At 41.8% G+C, this 19625-nt stretch overlaps 1 protein-coding gene across 1 annotated transcript; it reads right to left on the bottom strand.

Annotated features, from left to right (window-relative positions):
• Nucleotides 1-240: 240 nt before the first annotated feature.
• On the bottom strand, nt 241-18365 carry LOC124722831 (molybdenum cofactor biosynthesis protein 1-like). The gene is made up of 3 exons (XM_047247952.1): nt 18240-18365; nt 7443-7588; nt 241-316 (listed from the first exon to the last, which is right to left on the bottom strand). Exons 1-3 carry the CDS (start codon nt 18363-18365, stop codon nt 241-243), a joined length of 348 nt encoding a protein of 115 aa, XP_047103908.1.
• Between the last annotated feature and the right edge of the window lie 1260 nt (nt 18366-19625).

Here is a 19625-nt window from a genome sequence, read left to right as displayed (position 1 = left end):
GGTTATCTGGTGGACCTTGCAGAACCAAATTCTAGGGCTGAAATGTATTGTTGACCAATGGGCATTAATCAGACTGAATACTAAATAAAAAATTAAATCCAATTTTACACAAAAACACAGGTTCTATCACTGTTGTTTTTCGTTCTATTTTGCTCTTATGTTTGCTATGACTTGTTAAGCAGAAATTTTCTTTCTATCTATAGAGTTACATTTGCTGTAATGTATCTTACCTGCATGTTGTTACTTCTTTCTTCTCACTGCTGCCCCAATCATGGCAAGCAAGTCATCCTCACTGCATTTGCTTCGTATTGCATCTCTGAAACAACAGTTAAAACACCCGTTAAACAGTACCAGGCAATTACCACACAGTGAAATGTTGGTACACTAAAAAGGAAGAAAAACTTTGCAGAAATCTTCAACAGTAATCTTGTAGTCTGTAGTAGGCAACAGCAGGATAACAAACCCACTGGACAAGAATGGGAAAGTCATGATAGAAGTTACTTTTATTTTTATAAATAAACAGGTATCTTACACAAATGCTCAAGAGTATACATAGGATCTTGGGCTGAAGAGGTGGAGCAGAAACTGACATTAGTTTTGTTGAAGAGGGAGTAGTGGAACACAGCACAATTTCTTGCAAAATGAAGCCGAATTTATTGATAAACTGTTAATTAATTGCCAAGCTCACTAATGTGACCATTTTACAACAGGTACTTACTGCTTGGAGTATATGTGAATTTTCAGGCTTGCCTGATAGATCTGTTGCAAAAACACTTTGGGTTCCCCACCAGATAACATTATGCAAGTCCCTCCCTCAATATTTCAGTGACACAACATTTTGGCATCTTCAGGTGGTGGTGATTTCCACCATCACTGCTGCAAGATGCAACTGGCAATTTCCACGTGACAGCTTTGAAATTTATCATGTGGATGACTATGACCATCATATTTAGAATTCAGAGGATTTCATAGAATACCTGAAGATGCTTAAACTAGAACTTTCAGATCTTTTAGTTAGCTCAAATGTTATATCATTACTTACAAAAGTGCCCCTGCAGCCCTCATTAGAGATTATTAGCAGCAAGTTTGAGAAAGAAATTGTGGTGCTGTTTAAACATGTGCATACCTCATCCTATTTCTTATGTAACACCAACTACTTTGATCAAGTGGACAGTGTTCCCATGGGAGACCCTCTATTTCCCTTAGTAAATATCCAACATTCCTCCTTCTGGCAGAATGCTGAAGAGACATTTGTGGTGTGGCCCACATAATACAGACACTACCTATGTTCCTGCAGCATTTGCACTCACTCCATCTGAATATTCAGTTCACTGTGGAAGTACAATAAGATAGCAGCTTACCATTCCTGGATGTCACGGTTAGAAGAAAAGCTGACAGAACACTGGGGCATAGTCTCTACTGCAAACCGATACACGCAGAGTTATATTTGCGGTCCAAAAGTTCCCATCACCCTGCACAATGTGGTAGTGTCTTACACTCCCTGGCACATAGAGCACACGTGATCTCAGATACCGACAGTCTGCCTGGTGAACTGTAACACCTAAGAACAGTGTTCCAGCAGAATGATCCCATGTGTCTTGTATTAAATTACTTGTCTCAGGGTCATCTACAGTGCTTTGGAGGTTTTTAAATGTTAATACGCATCACCCTGTGTGTGTGTGTGTGTGTGTGTGTGTGTGTGTGTGTGTGTGTGTGTGTGTGTGTTTATATATATGAAACAAATGCTAACAAAGAGATAGAGGGCCTGGCCAGTACTTACCTCAGCTCAGTACAGCCGATAGATACACAAAACAGAACAGAAAATTGACGTATCCTAGCTTTCGGAACTTCGTTCCTTCATCAGGGAGGAGAGAGGGGAAAAAAGGGGAAGAAGGGAAAGTGGATTCAGTTATTCACAACCCAGGTTATGAAGCAACAGGGGAAAGGTAAACAGGAAGGGTAGCAAAGATGGAGGCATGGATGTCAGAGGGAAGCCAAAGATATTCTACTGTAATTACTGTGCCAGCTTCAAACCAAGGAGGATGAATACAGAAGTAAAGAGGCACATAGTATAAAGATAAACGCAACTGTGTAGGATGAAAAGATGCGTGAATGGCTAAAGAGGAAAGGGAAAGAGGAGAAGACTAAAGAGTAAATGGGAGTGAGGTTGGTTAACATATGTTCAGTCCAGGGGGATGGCGGGATGAAAAGATGTGTTGGAGTGCAAGTTCCCATCTCCGCAGTTCCGAGGTACTGGTGTTGGGTGGGAGAAGCCAAATGGCACATATGGTGTAGCAGGTTCCTAGGTCCCTAGAATTATGCTGGAGGGCATGCTCCGCTACTGGGTATTGGACATCTCCTAGGCGGACAGTTCGTCTGTGCCCATTCACGCGCTCAGCCAGTTTAGTTGTCGTCATACCAAAGTAAAAGGCTGTGCAGTGCAGGCATGTCAGCTGATAAATGACGTGTTGTCTCACATGTGGCCCTGCCTTGAGTTGTGTATGTTATACCAGTAGCGGGGCAGGAGTATTTGGTTGTGGGGGGATGCATGGGGCAGGTTTTGCATCGGGGTCGGTTACAGGGGTAGGAACCGCTGGGTAGAGAAGGTGGTCTGGGAATATTGTAGGGTTTGACAAGGATGTTACGGAGGTTAGGGGGTCGGCAAAAGGCAACTCTGGGTGTTGTGGGGAGAATATTGTCAAGGGATGATCTCACTTCAGGGCTTGACTTGAGAAATTCATATCCGTGGCAGAGTAATTAGTTGCCGTATTCGAGGCCAGGATAATATTGGGTGAAAAGGGGGATGCTTCTGTGTGGTCTGGGGGTAGTAACATTGTTGTTGGGTGGGGAGGAATGTATTGCTTGGGAGATCTGTTTGTGGACAAGGTCTGCTGGATAGTTGTGGGAGAGGAATGCACTGATATATAATATAATACAGGGAAACATTCCAAATGGGAAAAATATATCTAAAAACAAAGATGATGTAACTTACCAAATGAAACTGTTGGTATGTTGATAGACACACAAACAAACACACACACAAAATTCAAGCTTTCGCAACCCACAGTTGCTTCATCAGGAAAGAGGGAAGGAGAGGGAAAGACGAAAGGATGTGGCTTTTAAGGGAGAGGATAAGGAGTCATTCCAACCCCGGGAGTGGAAAGACTTACCTTAGGGGGGAAAAAGGACAGGTATACACTCACGCGCGCGCGCACACACACACACACACACACACACACACACACACACACACACACACACACATATATTCATCCGCACATATACAGACACAAGCAGGGTATATGTGCGGATGGATATGTGTGTGTGTGTGTGTGTGTGTGTGTGTGTGTGTGTGTGTGTGTGGCATACTGATCTGAACTATGCAGCCTTCAAATGGAAGTTTTTTGATCACTCCTTATTTTGCACCCTGCCACCTTGGCAGTATGTACCGCAAATCATCAGACAGATGACCTTCCTGCATGCTTCGAGCATCCCCTGGTGCTGTTCCGAACCAATGCTAATCTTTGTAACTGTCACGAGCAGTGTGCAGATTGCATGTTTGTATCCCACAAAGAGGTGACAGTTCCCAGTGGCATGAATGGTTACTGTTTATTGACTGTCACTGAGTTGGTGAGTCATTTGCTACATTGTGGCCCACCTGTTCACTGCTAAAGCCATGCTAGTCAGTGGTAACCCCTGTCAATGATATCCTGTTGCCCATAGCAGTTCACTCTGCTGATTGTGGTAGTATTTTCCTTGAATAAATCTGCTCACAGTACACCTTTGACACTGTGGTACAAGAAAGCCCAATGACTACACACCCTTATAGAATATGTGTCTCGAGCCATGGGTACCAAGGATATGGCAGTGATAAAATCACCCTGTGATCAACTGTCACACTGCAGCTGTAAGCTGCACCTCCTTTTTCAGAATACTCAGGTTTATTAATTTGAAGTAAATCAGATCTTTTGAAGGAAGATTTAACAAAAAGAGCACATCCAGGAAAGGATGAAAGCATGTCTAATTAACTGGAACACAAAATTAATAATTAGTGGTGACAAAGATCCTCTGCAATAAAAAATAATGTCCACTTACTTCATGTATTAGTCTTCAAGTGACAGAATATATGTAACGGTGTCCTTCTTATTTACACTGATTAAACAATGTAAATTCCAGGTAGGAATATCAACAGTGCAGGGAAAGAAAGATCACTATTTACCGTAAAGAAAATAAAGTTGCACACAGGCACAACACACAAGCAAGCACACTGCGTGCGCACACACGCATGCACGCACACACAGAGAAAAAAAAACTGCCAAGTCCAGCAGCTAGGGGCAAGCTGCTGGAGTTGGCAGTCATATGTGTGTGACATGTGCTTGCCTGTGTGTATGAATGTGTGTGTTTCTCTGTATCTCTTTTGCTGATGAAGGCTGTGGCCGAAAGCTTTTTGTAAGTGCCTTTTTAATTGTGCCTGTCTACAATGTAACATGTCTCCTTTACAGTAAGCAGCAATCTATGTTTTCCTATATTTTTCATTTACACAGATGTAATTAACAAATGAGAGTCTATTTATTCCAGAGAAGTGACAGTTTGTTCATGACAGTTCAGCACAAATCTGATTTTTTATATACAGCAAGGCTACCTATAAATTATTCTGTGTGCCAGTGTTCATGCTGACTATAGGGATTCACACTGATCATGTGTAATTTCACATCTGGTCCTGTAAACTTACTTCTGCTCAACATGAAAAATTCTCCAATCCACGTTTTGTAATTAACCTTAACATATCAAATAATGCACCCTTCGATATAACTGCTTATTGTCCACTTCCCATCACTCTATTCCCACTGTCAACCCAGCTGACCTCTACTTCTAATCCAAAAACCATGGTTGACTGAATGTTTGCTATTGCAAGCTATTGCTATTGCAACACAAAAGTGCCAGAGGCACCAGTAATGATATATAATTAAAAATACTAGAAAGTAAGGCTCACCGGTTAGTTCATGCTAAGACAAACACTACAAGTGTCTAAGACACTGCGCTCTCACACAAGTACGAGGTCTGAATGCATTCCAGTTACGATACACTAAACTATTTCATTCACGGTGGCAATATACATACTCTCTCCCCAATAAACAGAATAGTTATAACTCAATTGTTCACAAGTGTATATTATGACTCTTGCCACAGCTATGCAGTCAGTATGCCACAGGCGTGCCATAGAAAGGGATCAGGTTCAATTCCTTGTAGAGCCGGGAAATTCTGCTCGGTGGACAGACTGGAATAGGGTACACACTGCTTGTAGTTCCAGCTGAGGAGCTACTCAAGTGAGAAGTAGTGTCTTCAACTTCTGGAAGTTGATAACAGCCTGGAGAGTTGTATACTGACCCCTTAACTCTCCATAGATATATAGTAGAGAACATCTCTCGAAGAGCATTGCGTGGTCTTCTGGGCCCAATGCAGAGTTCCTTTATCAATGTATATTGTATATCACCACTTGTACACACTCATCAGCACAGTACCATATTGTCTCTTCACGTGGCAAATTTTTATTCCCTTGTTTCCAGATCAACATTTTTCCTCTTCTTCTTCTTCTTCTTTTTTTTTCCTTACTATCATTTCTTGTACCACACATATTCCACACGGTTTATGCTCACTCCTTCAATGATACTGCCCATCCTTCTCTAGTGTGCGAGTTGTCCCTGCTTTCCTGCGTGTTTGTTGGTTTAAACACCCTTGTTTCAAAAGAGAGTGACAGCTTAGATACAGTCTTGTCAACATTTTGTATTTTTATTTAGCAATTATTGTTTGAGCCTTATAGGTGAATGTCACAAGATATTGTCAACCACTGCATTCACTAGATTGGAATGGGGTTCATGGTAACTTATCAATTCATTTTTTAAGTTGCTGTTATCTTTTTTATCCTATCTTGGACTAGCTTTTCCATATTCCCACTCTATTTTATGTAGTCAAACAGTTATCTGCCCTTGCAAACTTGCTCCTTTACTACCAAGTTAACTAATACTGGGCAGCCTAACAGAAGTTCCAATATCCAGTCTTTCACCACAATTCACCTACACACACTTTTCACTCACTGATTTTCTTTTTTCAATGTCATAAATATTTTGCTTTCACAGACTGCTGTGCTTTGAACATAAAATTGTAGGAACATCTGCCTCACATGTCAGTTTTTTTTTTTTTTTTATTTATTAAAGAATATGTTCCTTGCTTATTCCTATCTGCTTCTGATACATTTCCATTCTCACTTTTATTTTGTTTTGATCCATTTCTTTTTTCTTTGATAGACAAGTCAAACAACAATGGCAATATGTTGCAGCCCCCTGTGTTTCACCCTACTTACTACGAACTTACTTTTCTTAGCTTCCAATTTCATTAGTCATTTGGTTTCTAAGATACTTAAATTAATTGTTTGACCCTGTATTTTTATATCTTATTTTACCTTCGGTTGATAAAGGATTTCTGTTATGCTCACAAAGAGAGAGCTGATTCTTCCCACCCCCTACCCACCTTACCTTGTCCTGAAAAAAACTTATCGCCAAGTATCTTGCAGTTTTTTTCCTATTATTAATCTCTTAGTCTAGTCATCAATTTAAAAGTGTCAGTTGTTGGTCCCATTGTCTAATAATGTGTACATTTATACACATGAAGTTCCAATTTTTATTTGGAACATATAGACACTGATAATCATGAATCACAGTTCAAATGGCTCTGGGCACTATGGGACTTAACATCTGAGCCAAGGCAGGATTCAAACCTGCGACCGTAGCAGTCGCGCGGTTCTGGACTGAAGCGTCTAGAACCGCTCAGCAACGGTGGCTGGCGAATCATAGTTACCATCACATGGACAGAAATACTGTGTTAACTTTATTACAACCAAGGGACATAGCTAAAAATGTCTTTACATAATTTCCAGTCCTGATTACTTTCCTTTAATTTAATCTCACAAATAGGTTAGTGTAACATGATGTTGACAGAGGCAAGTTATATATACTCACAAATTATTTAGCTAGAGGTATCTGGTTTGTATGTCTGGGAGGGAGGAGGGTGCAAGCTGAAAACTTCAAGAAAAGATTACTCATTTCATACCTGCTGGATTTAACTGCAGTTTATCTCTTCCATATACCAACCACATACCTAATGTGCATGGCAAACAGTTTAAAAGTATTATTCTATACTCAGCATTTGGAACTATCAGTTCCTTCATGAGATAGGAAAGAGGGATAAGTTCCTGAAGGTCTGAAAGGTCACTCGGACTCCACGACTAATGTGAGGATAAGAGGAACGAATGTGTCTATAAGAAGTTTTGGAATTTCACCTCTTGAACATAAAATACTGATCAGTCTGTCAGTCTTCTAGTAATTTTATGGTTTCCTCACATGAATTTTCACTTGGACACGATTATTCTATGTTTCATCACTCACCTGAGAGATATCTCTGAATTCCCAAAGAGACACACCTCCAAATTGCCATCAGCTGTTATCCGTAAACGGTTGCACGTGCCACAGAAGTGTTCACTCATTGAGGTAATAAATCCCACACATCCCTTGAAGCCCAGGACATGGTATGCCTGCAAAAAGAAATTGTAAGAAAATAGCTACTGCTGTTGTGAAAATACTATAAATGTGTTGCTCACCAAGTGGAGGAAGGAGAAAACATGCATTAAGGGGAGTTTGAACACCCTATCCTGACAATGTTAAATTTAGTGACTTAACTTCCCCGTATTTCAGGAACAACTGTAGCCATTGACAAGAAACTTTTACAGCACATTAAACTATATGTTCTGAGTCTTACAATAATTGCATTTCAGTCACTGCTTTTGGAAATACAATTTTTTAATTACACAGTTAAAATTTTGTGTACTTTTTTGTATGTTATTCTAAATAATTTTATTTATACATAACATTATGTTTTTCTTTTAGTTAAGAAGACTCAGGATACGTATGTTATTACTCCCTGAAAATTTGAATTCGCTACTCGAAGTAGTTTCTGAGATTTAGGGAAAAATGCAAGAGAAAATGTAAATTTTCAGGAAGAGTTTTTAAAGTTTTAATAGACTGTAACTCAATATATGCTTAACATTTTATTTTTAGTCACTCAGAAGCACCCTGCACCATACTGTATATCATCCTCTTGATCTTTTTTAAGTTTTTTCTTGTTTTCTTCTTTCTGGACTCCGTAGTGGCCAACTGTGCTGCATACTTTGCTTTACCAATGCAAACCTTGTCCATCCATTCAAATTCTCTGATGCAGTTTGCTCCAGAATTAATTCCCATATGTTGTAGCACTTTCACGCTACCAATGTTGCCATCATTAAAAGCAATAACAGCATAACTGACCCCCACTTTAGTGTCTTCATTACGAGAAAATCATTTTTTGGTCTACATCTACATCTACATCCATACTCCTCAAGCCACCTGACGGTGTAGGGTACCTTGAGTACCTCTATTGGTTCTCCCTTCTATTCCAGTCTCGTATTGTTTGTGGAAAGAAGGATTGTCGGTATGCCTCTGTGCGGGCTCTAATCTCTCTCATTTTATCCTCATGGTCTCTTCGCGGGATATACGTAGGAGGGAGCAATATACTGCTTGACTCCTCGGTGAAGGTATGTTCTCGAAACTTCAACAAAAGCCCATACCGAGCTACTGAGCGTCTCTTCTGCAGAGTCTTCCACTGGAGTTTATCTAACATCTCTGTAATGCTTTCGCGATTACTAAATGATCCTATAACGAAGCATGCTGCTCTCTGTTGGATCTTCTCTATCTCTTCTATCAACCCTATCTGGTACGGATCCCACACTGCTGAGCAGTATTCAAACAGTGGGCGAACAAGTGTACTGTAACCTAATTCCTTTGTTTTCGGATTGCATTTCCTTAGGATTCTTCCAACGAATCTCAGTCTGGCATCTGATTTACCGACGATCAACTTTATATGATCATTCCATTTTAAATCACTCCTAATGCATACTCCCAGATAATTTATGGAATTAACTGCTTCCAATTGCTGACCTGCTATATTGTAGCTAAATGATATGGGATCTTTCTTTCTATGTATTCGCAGCACATTACACTTGTCTACATTGAGATTCAATTGCCATTCCCTGCACCATGCATCAATTCGCTGCAGATCATCCTGCATTTCAGTACAATTTTCCATTGTTGCAACCTCTCGATATACCACAGCATCATCCGCAAAAAGCCTCAGTGAACTTCCGATGTCATTCACAAGGTCATTTATGTACATTGTGAATAGCAACTGTCCTATGACATGCCCCTGCAGCACACCTGAAATCACTCTTACTTCGGAAGACTTCTCTCCATTGAGACTGACATGCTGCGTTCTGTTATCTAGAAACTCTTCAATCCAATCACATAATTGGTCTGATAGTCCATATGCTCTTACTTTGTTCATTAAACGATTGCGGGGAACTGTATTGAACGCCTTGCGGATGTCAAGAAACACAGCATCTATTTGGGAACCCGTGTCTATGGCCCTCTGAGTCTCGTGGACGAATAGCGCGAGCTGGGTTTCACACGATCGTCTTTTTCGAAACCCATGCTGATTCCTACAGAGTAGATTTCTAGTTTACAGAAAAGTCATAATACTCAAACATAATACATGTTCTAAAATTCTACAACTGATCGACGTTAGAGATATAGGTCTATAGTTCTGCACTTCTGTTCGACGTCCCTTCTTGAAAACGGGGATGACATGTGCCCTTTTCCAATTCTTTGGAATGCTATGCTCTTGTAGAGACCTACGGTACACTGCTGCAAGAAGGGGGACAAGTCCCTTCGCATACTCTGTGTAAAACTGAACTGGTATCCCATCAGGTCCAGCGGCCTTTCCTCTTTTGAGTGATTTTTATTGTTTCTTTATCCCTCTGTCATCTATTTCAATATCTACCATTTTGTCATCTGTGTGACAATCTAGAGAAGGAACTACAGTGCAGTCTTCCTCTGTGAAATAGCTTTGGAAAAAGACATTTAGTATTTCGGCCTTTAGTCCATCATCCTCTGTTTCAGTACCTTTTTGGTCACAGAGTGTCTGGACATTTTGTTTTGATCCACCTACCGCTTTGACATAAGAGCAAAATTTCTTAGGATTTTCTGCCAAGTCAGTACATAGAACTTTACTTTCGAATTCATTTAATGCCTCTCGCATGGCCCTCCTCACATTACATTTCGCTTCACGTAATTTTTGTTTGTCTGCAAGGTGTTGGCTATGTTTATGTTTGCTGTGAAGTTCCCTTTGCTTCCGCAGAAGTTTTCTAACTCGGTTGTTGTACCACGCTGGCTCTTTTCCATCTCTTACGATCTTGCTTGGCACATACTCATCTAATGCGTATTGTACGATGGTTTTGAACTTTGTCCACTGATCCTCAACACTATCTGTACTTAAAACAAAACTTTTGTGTTGAGCCGTCAGGTACTCTGAAATCTGATTTTTGTCACTTTTGCTAACCAGAAAAATCTTCGTACCTTTTTTAATATTTCTATTTACGGCTGAAATCATTGATGCAGTAACCACTTTATGATCGCTGATTCCCTGTTCTGCGTTGTTTCAAATAGTTCAGGTCTGTTTGTCACTAGAAGGTCTAATACACTCCTGGAAATGGAAAAAAGAACACATTGATACCGGTGTGTCAGACCCACCATACTTGCTCCGGACACTGCGAGAGGGCTGTACAAGCAATGATCACACGCACGGCACAGCGGACACACCAGGAACCGCGGTGTTGGCCGTCGAATGGCGCTAGCTGCGCAGCATTTGTGCACCGCCGCCCTCAGTGTCAGCCAGTTTGCCGTGGCATACGGAGCTCCATCGCAGTCCTTAACACTGGTAGCATGCCGCGACAGCGTGGACGTGAACCGTATGTGCAGTTGACGGACTTTGAGCGAGGGCGTATAGTGGGCATGCGGGAGGCTGGGTGGACGTACCGCCGAATTGCTCAACACGTGGGGCGTGAGGTCTCCACAGTACATCGATGTTGTCGCCAGTGGTCGGTGGAAGGTGCACGTGCCCGTCGACCTGGGACCGGACCGCAGCGACGCACGGATGCACGCCAAGACCGTAGGATCCTACGCAGTGCCGTAGGGGACCACACCGCCACTTCCCAGCAAATTAGGGACACTGTTGCTCCTGGGGTATCGGAGAGGACCATTCGCAACCGTCTCCATGAAGCTGGGCTACGGTCCCGCACACCGTTAGGCCGTCTTCCGCTCACGCACCAACATCGTGCAGCCCGCCTCCAGTGGTGTCGCGACAGGCGTGAATGGAGGGACAAATGGAGACGTGTCGTCTTCAGCGATGAGAGTCGCTTCTGCCTTGGTGCCAATGATGGTCGTATGCGTGTTTGGCGCCGTGCAGGTGAGCGCCACAATCAGGACTGCATACGACCGAGGCACTCAGGGCCAACACCCGGCATCATGGTGTGGGGAGCGATCTCCTACACTGGCCGTACACCACTGGTGATCGTCGAGGGGACACTGAATAGTGCACGGTACATCCAAACCGTCATCGAACCCCTCGTTCTACCATTCCTAGACCGGCAAGGGAACTTGCTGTTCCAACAGGACAATGCACGTCCGCATGTATCCCGTGCCACCCAACGTGCTCTAGAAGGTGTAAGTCAACTACCCTGGCCAGCAAGATCTCCGGATCTGTCCCCCATTGAGCATGTTTGGGACTGGATGAAGCGTCGTCTCACGCGGTCTGCACGTCCAGCACGAACGCTGGTCCAACTGAGGCGCCAGGTGGAAATGGCATGGCAAGCCGTTCCACAGGACTACATCCAGCATCTCTACGATCGTCTCCATGGGAGAATAGCAGTCTGCATTGCTGCGAAAGGTGGATATACACTGTACTAGTGCCGACGTTGTGCATGCTCTGTTGCCTGTGTCTATGTGCCTGTGGTTCTGTCAGTGTGATCATGTGATGTATCTGACCCCAGGAATGTGTCAATAAAGTTTCCCCTTCCTGGGACAATGAATTCATGGTGTTCTTATTTCAATTTCCAGGAGTGTATGTTATCGCCACGAGTCGGTTCTCTGTTTAACTGCTCAAGGTAGTTTTCAGATAAAGCTCTTAAAAAATTTCACTGGATTCTTTGCCCCTGCCATCCGTTATGAAAGTTTGAGTCTCCCAATCTATATCCGGCAAATTAAAATCTCCACCCAGAACTATAACATGGTGGGCAAATCTACTCGAAATATTTTCCAAATTATCCTTCAGGTGCTCAGCCACAACAGCTGCTGAGCCAGGGGGCCTATAGAGACATCCAATTACCATGTCTGAGCCTGCTTTAACCGTGACCTTCACCCAAATTATTTCACATTTCGGATCTCCATCAATTTCCTTCGATACTATTGCACTTCTTATCGCTTTAAACATGCCTCCCCCTTCACTGTCCAGCCTGTCTCTGCGGTATACATTCCAATCTGAGTTTAGAATTTATTAATGTTTACATCTGGTTTCAGACAACTTTCTGTCCCTAGTACTATGTGGGCATTGTGACCGTTTATTAATCAGAGCAGTTCTGGGACCTTTCTATAGATGCTCCTGCAGTTTACTATTAGCACATTAATATTGTTATTCCCTGTTGCATTTTGTCTACTTCTACCTTGCCGCATCTCAGGAGGTGTCTTGTCGGGCCTAGGGAGCGAATTCTCTAACCTAAAAAACCCACATGTGCACTCCACACATACTCCGCTACCCTTGTAGCCGCTTCCTGCATGTAGTGCACGCATGACCTATTCAGGGGGACCCTACTTTTCTCCACCCGATAGCGGAGGTCGAGAAATTTGCACCCCAGATCTCCGCAGAATCGTCTGAGCCCCTGGTTTAAGCCTTCCACTCGGCTCCAAACCAGAGGACCACTATCGGTTCTGGGAACGATACTACAAATAGCTAGCTCAGATTCCACCCCGCGAGGCTTTCCGCCTTCACCAACTCCGCTAACCGCCTGTACGAACTGAGGATGAGCTCTGAACCCAGACGGCAGGAGTCATTGGTGCCGACATGAGCAACAATTTGCAGTCGGGTGCACCCAGTGCTCTCTATCACTGTCGGCACGGCCTCCTCCACATCTCGGATGAGTCCCCTGGCAAGCAGACAGAGTGAACACTGACCTTCTTCCCCGACCTTTCCGCTATTTCCCTAAGGGGCTCCATCACCCGCCTAACGTTGGAGCTCCCAATAACTAATAAACCCCTCCCCCCATGTGCCTGCTCGGACCTTGCTGAAGGAGTGGCCACATGTCCACTCACAGGCAGAATGGGCGATGCCACACGGCCAGCCTCCACACTGACCCTCCGCCTCGTGCGCCGCGAATGCCGCTGAACCCGCCACTCCCCTTGGGAAGAGGGTGGCCCAACCGCACCCGGTACCCAAAAAGATGTGTCGACAGAAGCGTCAGTGGGTGAAGCATGTAACACCTGGGGTGTACCATGCAACGCACCAGACTCCCCACTGCCGCTACACTCCAAGGCAACAGCCTGAAGACGGCCAACCGCGGCCATCAACACGTTCAGCTGTTCGCGAACAGTGGCCAGCTCCTCCTGTGTCCGTACACAGCAGTCACACATCCTATCCATCCTAAGAAATCAATTTACTGTAGAGAGTTAATCAACTTATAACTGGACTGCTAATTCACTAAAGGCGGCTGATAATTGACTAAACTGTGGTTACTAGACACTTCCTGTAGAAAACAATGAAAATAGCACTACCTGTCTCTGGACTGTATTCAAAACAAACACTAGCACTACTGGCACTATGGCTGACTAAACGGACTCTCTCTGACTGTATTCAAAACAAACACAAAATCTATGGAACACTATTACTAGCACTCGACAATTAAAGCTTCCTAAAAGCAAAAACACACGGAAGAAGAAGTGACAAGTAAGAAAAATAGAGTTAATACTTAAACTAGCGTAGCTCACTGCACAGCAGACGTGACGCAGACGGCAGTTACGATGACACTGACACTATAAGATTATTGAACAACTCATTGGGATTTTGAGTCTAACAATGCAGACACTTCTTCAATAATTCAGGATTGCCAGGTCTCTGTAAACAGGTTTTATGATATCCACAACTGCTGCTGGCATAGAATGTTTATGGCTGTATGACCTGTTTGAGTACTGGGCATTGCGGTAATTGCACCATGAACCAGATCCAGGAGGGCAAAGATGGTGTACTGGTTTATCATCAGCTGACAGTCTCTGGAAGAAGGTAGCCCATACTGCCTGCTTCATTTTCAACAAATCCTCAGTATTATTTCTAATGGCAATGTCATAATACTGTTGTAGTTCATCAATCATTTCGTCTGTCAGCCTGCTTCTTATGGTCTTACCACCTGAAAGTTTCTTGTCTCTCAAACTTTGTTTCAACTTCCTCAATCTGGTACCCATCCTCTTCTGGACATGACCAACACATTCCATTTCTGTGATAAGCTTCTCACCATAAGGCTGAGTGGCTACTACACTGTTATATGCATTTGAGTCTGCCTAACCTAAGAACTTAGTGTAACACACTCGCCTTTAGTTTACAGATCGATTATAAATTTCAACAGCTGCACAGGCCTCCGTACGACTAGTTGTCCTTCATAATTTCTGTCACAGATATGCCCTTCTTCATTCCCTGATTTATACTTATAACAATGTTTGGTTAAAATCTGGAAATCTATTAGCTTTCCAGTATCCACACTGGTCACTGTAGCAACAGAATTCTTAGAACTGCAGCTGCGCTTCTACCAAGTGCCCCAAAAGCTACTGGTATGTCAATCATACCATCGTTTATTTCAGCAGCTTCATTTGCAGCACCCTTAATTGACTCACATGCAGCAGATTTCACAGCAGCTCCAATAAATCCTGCATACTTGTCCATTTTACAAAGTGGGCGTGGCATATACATCATGACACACATTGTTTCTGCTGCAGTGTGTCCTTTGCCAATAGCTCTCAATCCATAAAACCACCTAACATTTATTTTAAAATAATTATCTTTACACTTATCAGAATTCCAAAATGAATGAGTATATTTGCAACTGGCAGAATTAATGATAAGTTTCCTGGCTTGTCCATTTGATACCTCAGTGTCTTCATGTAAACTAACTGGCCCTCCACATACATGCAGCACACACATTCACATAACATCCCTATTAGGATGTGTAAATGTATCAGAATATAACCTAACCTACCGTTTACATGAGGTTTGTTTTGAGATAACTGTGTTATCACTATGTTTCATTTTAATCTTCAAAGCACTAATGGGTGTTTCGCTAGATACTCATGAGTTTGCCAGTATTTCATTGTCTGTAACTTCACACACCACATGCTGAACACAATGTTTCTCTTTATTCAAAAATTTATTACCATGAAACCCACATTTCTTAAAAACACTTCATTTTGGAGTCATACTTTTTGAGAGATTTACCAGTCTATTCGTCACTTTTCCTCGGAAAAACGTTAGCACTTCAATATACAAAGCATGTTTATGCTATGGAAAGATACGATACTATTTTTGACACTGCTACCAATACAAACACATAACTTAACCATCATAACAAAGCAATCCACAGCTTTCTACAGGGTGGTCCATTGATAGTGACCGGGCCAAATATCTCACAAAATAAGCATCAAATGAAAAAACTACAAAGAACAAAATTCGTCTAGCTTGAAGGGAGAAACCAGATGGCGCTATGGTTGGCCTGCTAGATGGCACTGCCATAGGTCAAACTCATATCAACTGCATTTTTTAAAAATAGGAATCCTCATTTTTTTATTAGATATTCATGTAATACGTAAAGAAATATGAATGTTTTAGCTGGACCACTTTTTTCGCTTTGTGATAGATGGGGCTGTAATAGTCAAAAATGGTTCAAATTGCTCTGAGCACTATGGGAGTTAACTTCTGAGGTCATCAGTCCCCTAGAACTTAGAACTACTTAAACCTAACTAACCTAAGGACATCACACACATCCATGCCCGAGGCAGGATTCGAACCTGCGACCGTAGCGGTCGCGCATTTCCAGACTGTAGTGCCTAGCACCGCTCGGCCACTCCAGCCAGCTGCTGTAATAGTCACAAACATGTAAGTATGTGGTATCACATAACATTCCGCCAGTGCGGACGGTATTTGCTTCATGATACATTACCCGTGTTAAAATAGACTGTTTACCAATTGCGGAAAAGGTCGATATCGTGTTGATGTATGGCTATTGTGATCAAAATGCCCAAGGGGCGTGTGCTATGTCTGCTGCTCGGTATCCTGGATGACATCATCGAAGTGTCCGGACCATTTGCCGGATAGTTACATTATTTAAGGAAACAGGAAGTGTCCAGCCTCATGTGAAACACCAACCACGACCTGCAACAAATGATGATGCCCTAGTAGGTGTTTTAGCTGCTGGGGCAGCTAATCCACACATCAGTAGCAGACAAATTGCGCAAGAATTGGGAATCTCAAAAACGTCAGTGTTGAGAATGCTACATCAACATCGATTGCACCCGTACCATATTTCTATGCACCAGGAATTGCATGGCGATGACTTTGAACGTCATGTACAGTTCTGCCACAGGGCACAAGAGAAATTACGGGACGATGAAAGATTTTTTGCATGCGTTCTATTTAGCGATGAAGCATCATTCACCAACAGCAGTAACCTAAACCGCCATAATATGCACTATTGGCCAACGGAAAATCTACGATGGCAGCAACAAGTGGAACAGCAGCGACCTTGGCAGGTTAATGTATGGTGTGGCATTAAGGGAGGAAGGATAATTGGCCCCCATTTTATCGATGGCAATATAAATGGTGCAATGTATGCTGATTTCCTGCGTAATGTTCTACCAATGTTACTACAAGATGTTTCACTGCATGACAGAATGGCAATGTACTTCCAACATGATGGATGTCCGGCACATAGTTTGCGTGCAGTTGAAGCAGTATTGAATAGCATATTTCATGACAGGTGGATTGGTCATCAAAGCACCATACCATGGCTCGCACATTCACCGGATCTGACGTCCCCAGATTTCTTTCTGTGGGGAAAGTTGAAGGATATTTGCTATCGTGATCCACCGACAATGCCTGACAACATGCGTCAGTGCATTGTCAATGCATGTGCGAACATTACGGAAGGCGAACTACTCACTGTTGAGAGGAATGTGATTAGATGTATTGCCAAAGGCATTGAGGTTGACAGACATCATTTTGAGCATTTATTGCATTAATGTGGTATTTACAGGTAATCACGCCGTAACAGCATGCGTTCTTAGAAATGATAAGTTCACAAAGGTACATGTATCACATTGGAACAACCGAAATAAAATGTTCAAATGTACCTACATTCTGTATTTTAATTTAAAAAACCTACCTGTTACCAACTGTTCGTCTAAAATTATGAGACATATGTTTGTGACTATTACAGCGCCATCTATCACAAAGCGAAGAAAGTGGTCCAACTAAAACATTCATATTTCTTTACGTATTACACGAATATGTAATAAAAAATGGGGTTCCTATTTAAAAAAACACAGTTGATATCAGTTTGATCTATGGCAGCGCCTTATAGCAGGCCAACCATTGCCCAGCTGGTTTCCCCTTTCAAGCTAGACAAATTTCGTTCTTTGTAGTTTTTTCATTTGACACTTATTTCGTGAGATATTTGGCCCGGTCACGATCAATGGACTACCCTGTATATAAAAAATTACCGATTTTATTAGGTCTTGAAGTAATGCATGTAAAAATTTTAACATTTTCAACTGGTGTAGATTATATTTTAGAAAATAAAATAAAATACTTCCCACGCAAGTTTATAAGTAATATACATATCATTTTATTTGGAAAATTGCAAATTTTATAATCAGATAAAAACCCGAAAAAAAGAACAAGAATGTTTTCCCCTTCTAACTCCCCTTAAAGTTACGGAAATGTGCTAGCTTTCGGAGCCAGTGGCTTCTTCTTCTGGCAGAAACAATGAAGGGGAAGGAAAAGGGAAGTAAGAAAAGGATTGTCAAGGTTTAGGAAATGGGGAGAGTTGCAGAAAAGCTGCAGAGAAACCCAGGCCAGGACAGACTTACTGAATGGGATGAGAAATATGTAACTAAACCAGTCCATCTCTCATACCACCAGCAGATGTGAAGTATTCTTGTGATTGGTAGTAAGTCATAAACATTAAATTATTTTCAATGTATGTTCATATGTAATACTTCACGTACCTTTGAGGTATCATTGGGCCCATTGGGAAGAGGATCAAAATCAGGCCACTGCTTTCTAATTATTTGGAGCATTTCACTAAATGAGACCATCTTCCCATCATTCCATTTGTTGCCGCTGAAAGGCATGTACTCGATAAATCTTACATCAACATTTTACTCTTTTGTTAACTCCACAAAACTGCACACTTCATCTTCATTAAAATCTCGCATTACAACACAATTCATCTGTGGAAGAAAGACACCATTAAAAACTTGGTATCAGATAAAGCTTGGTTTAAACAGAGTTTGAAAGACTTTTCGATAGGCAACTCATCCTACTCTATAGATGAATATCTTAACAGTGGCTGTTAGGCCAGCTTAAATAAGAATGTCTGTTAGATTTCAGTTCTGAGAGCACTTTGTCATAACAGTCAAGATTATGTACTTTTTGTTTGATAAATTTATTAATAGTGCATAACAATGTTTCAGTCTGACAGCGTATCAATTCTGAAAATATTAGCTGTTCCAGTTTGTATTGTATTCACCTAGTTTGACAATCTCCTGACAAATGATCAGGGTATTCAAATGTTTTATATTTTTTATGTTATACTTTCTGGCATGTTACTCACCCATGAGAATCATCTCATGTTCTGGGTCTTGGAACAAAAGCTGAATCTAATCTAATCTAACCTACAAAATAATGGTTCTACAAGTCTGTTGTTATATTTGTATACCTCACTGATTCTGTTAAATTAATCTTTTTCTCTCTTTTTAGAGAATGTGGGAATTTATCTTAGCATGCCAAGCTGTTAACCTTCTTAACAATTTACGAAAATTAAACTACATACATCTCCAATCTTTTTCCCCACTCCAACGCACACATCTTTTGCTGAAGGTATTATTTTAACTATTACATTAAATTATGAAGCTTTCTTGAAACTGTGCTGCCATTTGTGAAACAACTTTAAAAGTGTTCTCAAGATAAAAGGTCTTCACAAAAAGAGCATTCAGTATCTGTGCAGGTGGTAACACTGACAGCCTTCATATAAACAAGCCCAAATGGTAGAACATCCTTATTTACACACACACACAATGGTACAAAAAAGGAAAAGAGCACACCTTTCATTCAAGCATTGAATATATAAACTGATGAGACAAAACACTATGACCTCCTGTTTGATAATGTGTTTGTCCACTGTTGGAACACAATACAGCAGTGATTTTGTGTGGGACAAGTTCAACAAATTTCAGGTATGTTCCCAGCATTATGTGAGGTATGTTCCCAGCATTATGCAGCACCGCATGTCTAAGCACAGGTCATGTAATTCCCATAAATTGGAGATCAGTGGTTTCTGGGTGCAGAACTGGTATCTGATAGCATCGCAGATGTATTCCATCAGATTCAGA

Source organism: Schistocerca piceifrons, chromosome X (assembly GCF_021461385.2).
Source record: "Schistocerca piceifrons isolate TAMUIC-IGC-003096 chromosome X, iqSchPice1.1, whole genome shotgun sequence".
Taxonomy (NCBI): Eukaryota; Metazoa; Arthropoda; class Insecta; order Orthoptera; family Acrididae; genus Schistocerca; species Schistocerca piceifrons.
The sequence above is the reverse complement of the archived record's forward strand: the minus strand, read 5'-3'. Positions and strand labels throughout refer to the sequence as shown.

Excerpts from the sequence above, each read along its gene's own strand:
- LOC124722831 (XM_047247952.1), bottom strand. The coding sequence starts at position 18,365 with ATGCCTTTCAGCGGCAACAAATGGAATGATGGGAAGATGGTCTCATTT. Across the intron at positions 7,589-18,239 it reads GGCCCAATGATACCTCAAAG|GCATACCATGTCCTGGGCTT; the intron begins GTACGTGAAGTA and ends TTCTTTTTGCAG. Across the intron at positions 317-7,442 it reads AATTCAGAGATATCTCTCAG|AGATGCAATACGAAGCAAAT; the intron begins GTGAGTGATGAA and ends CTGTTGTTTCAG.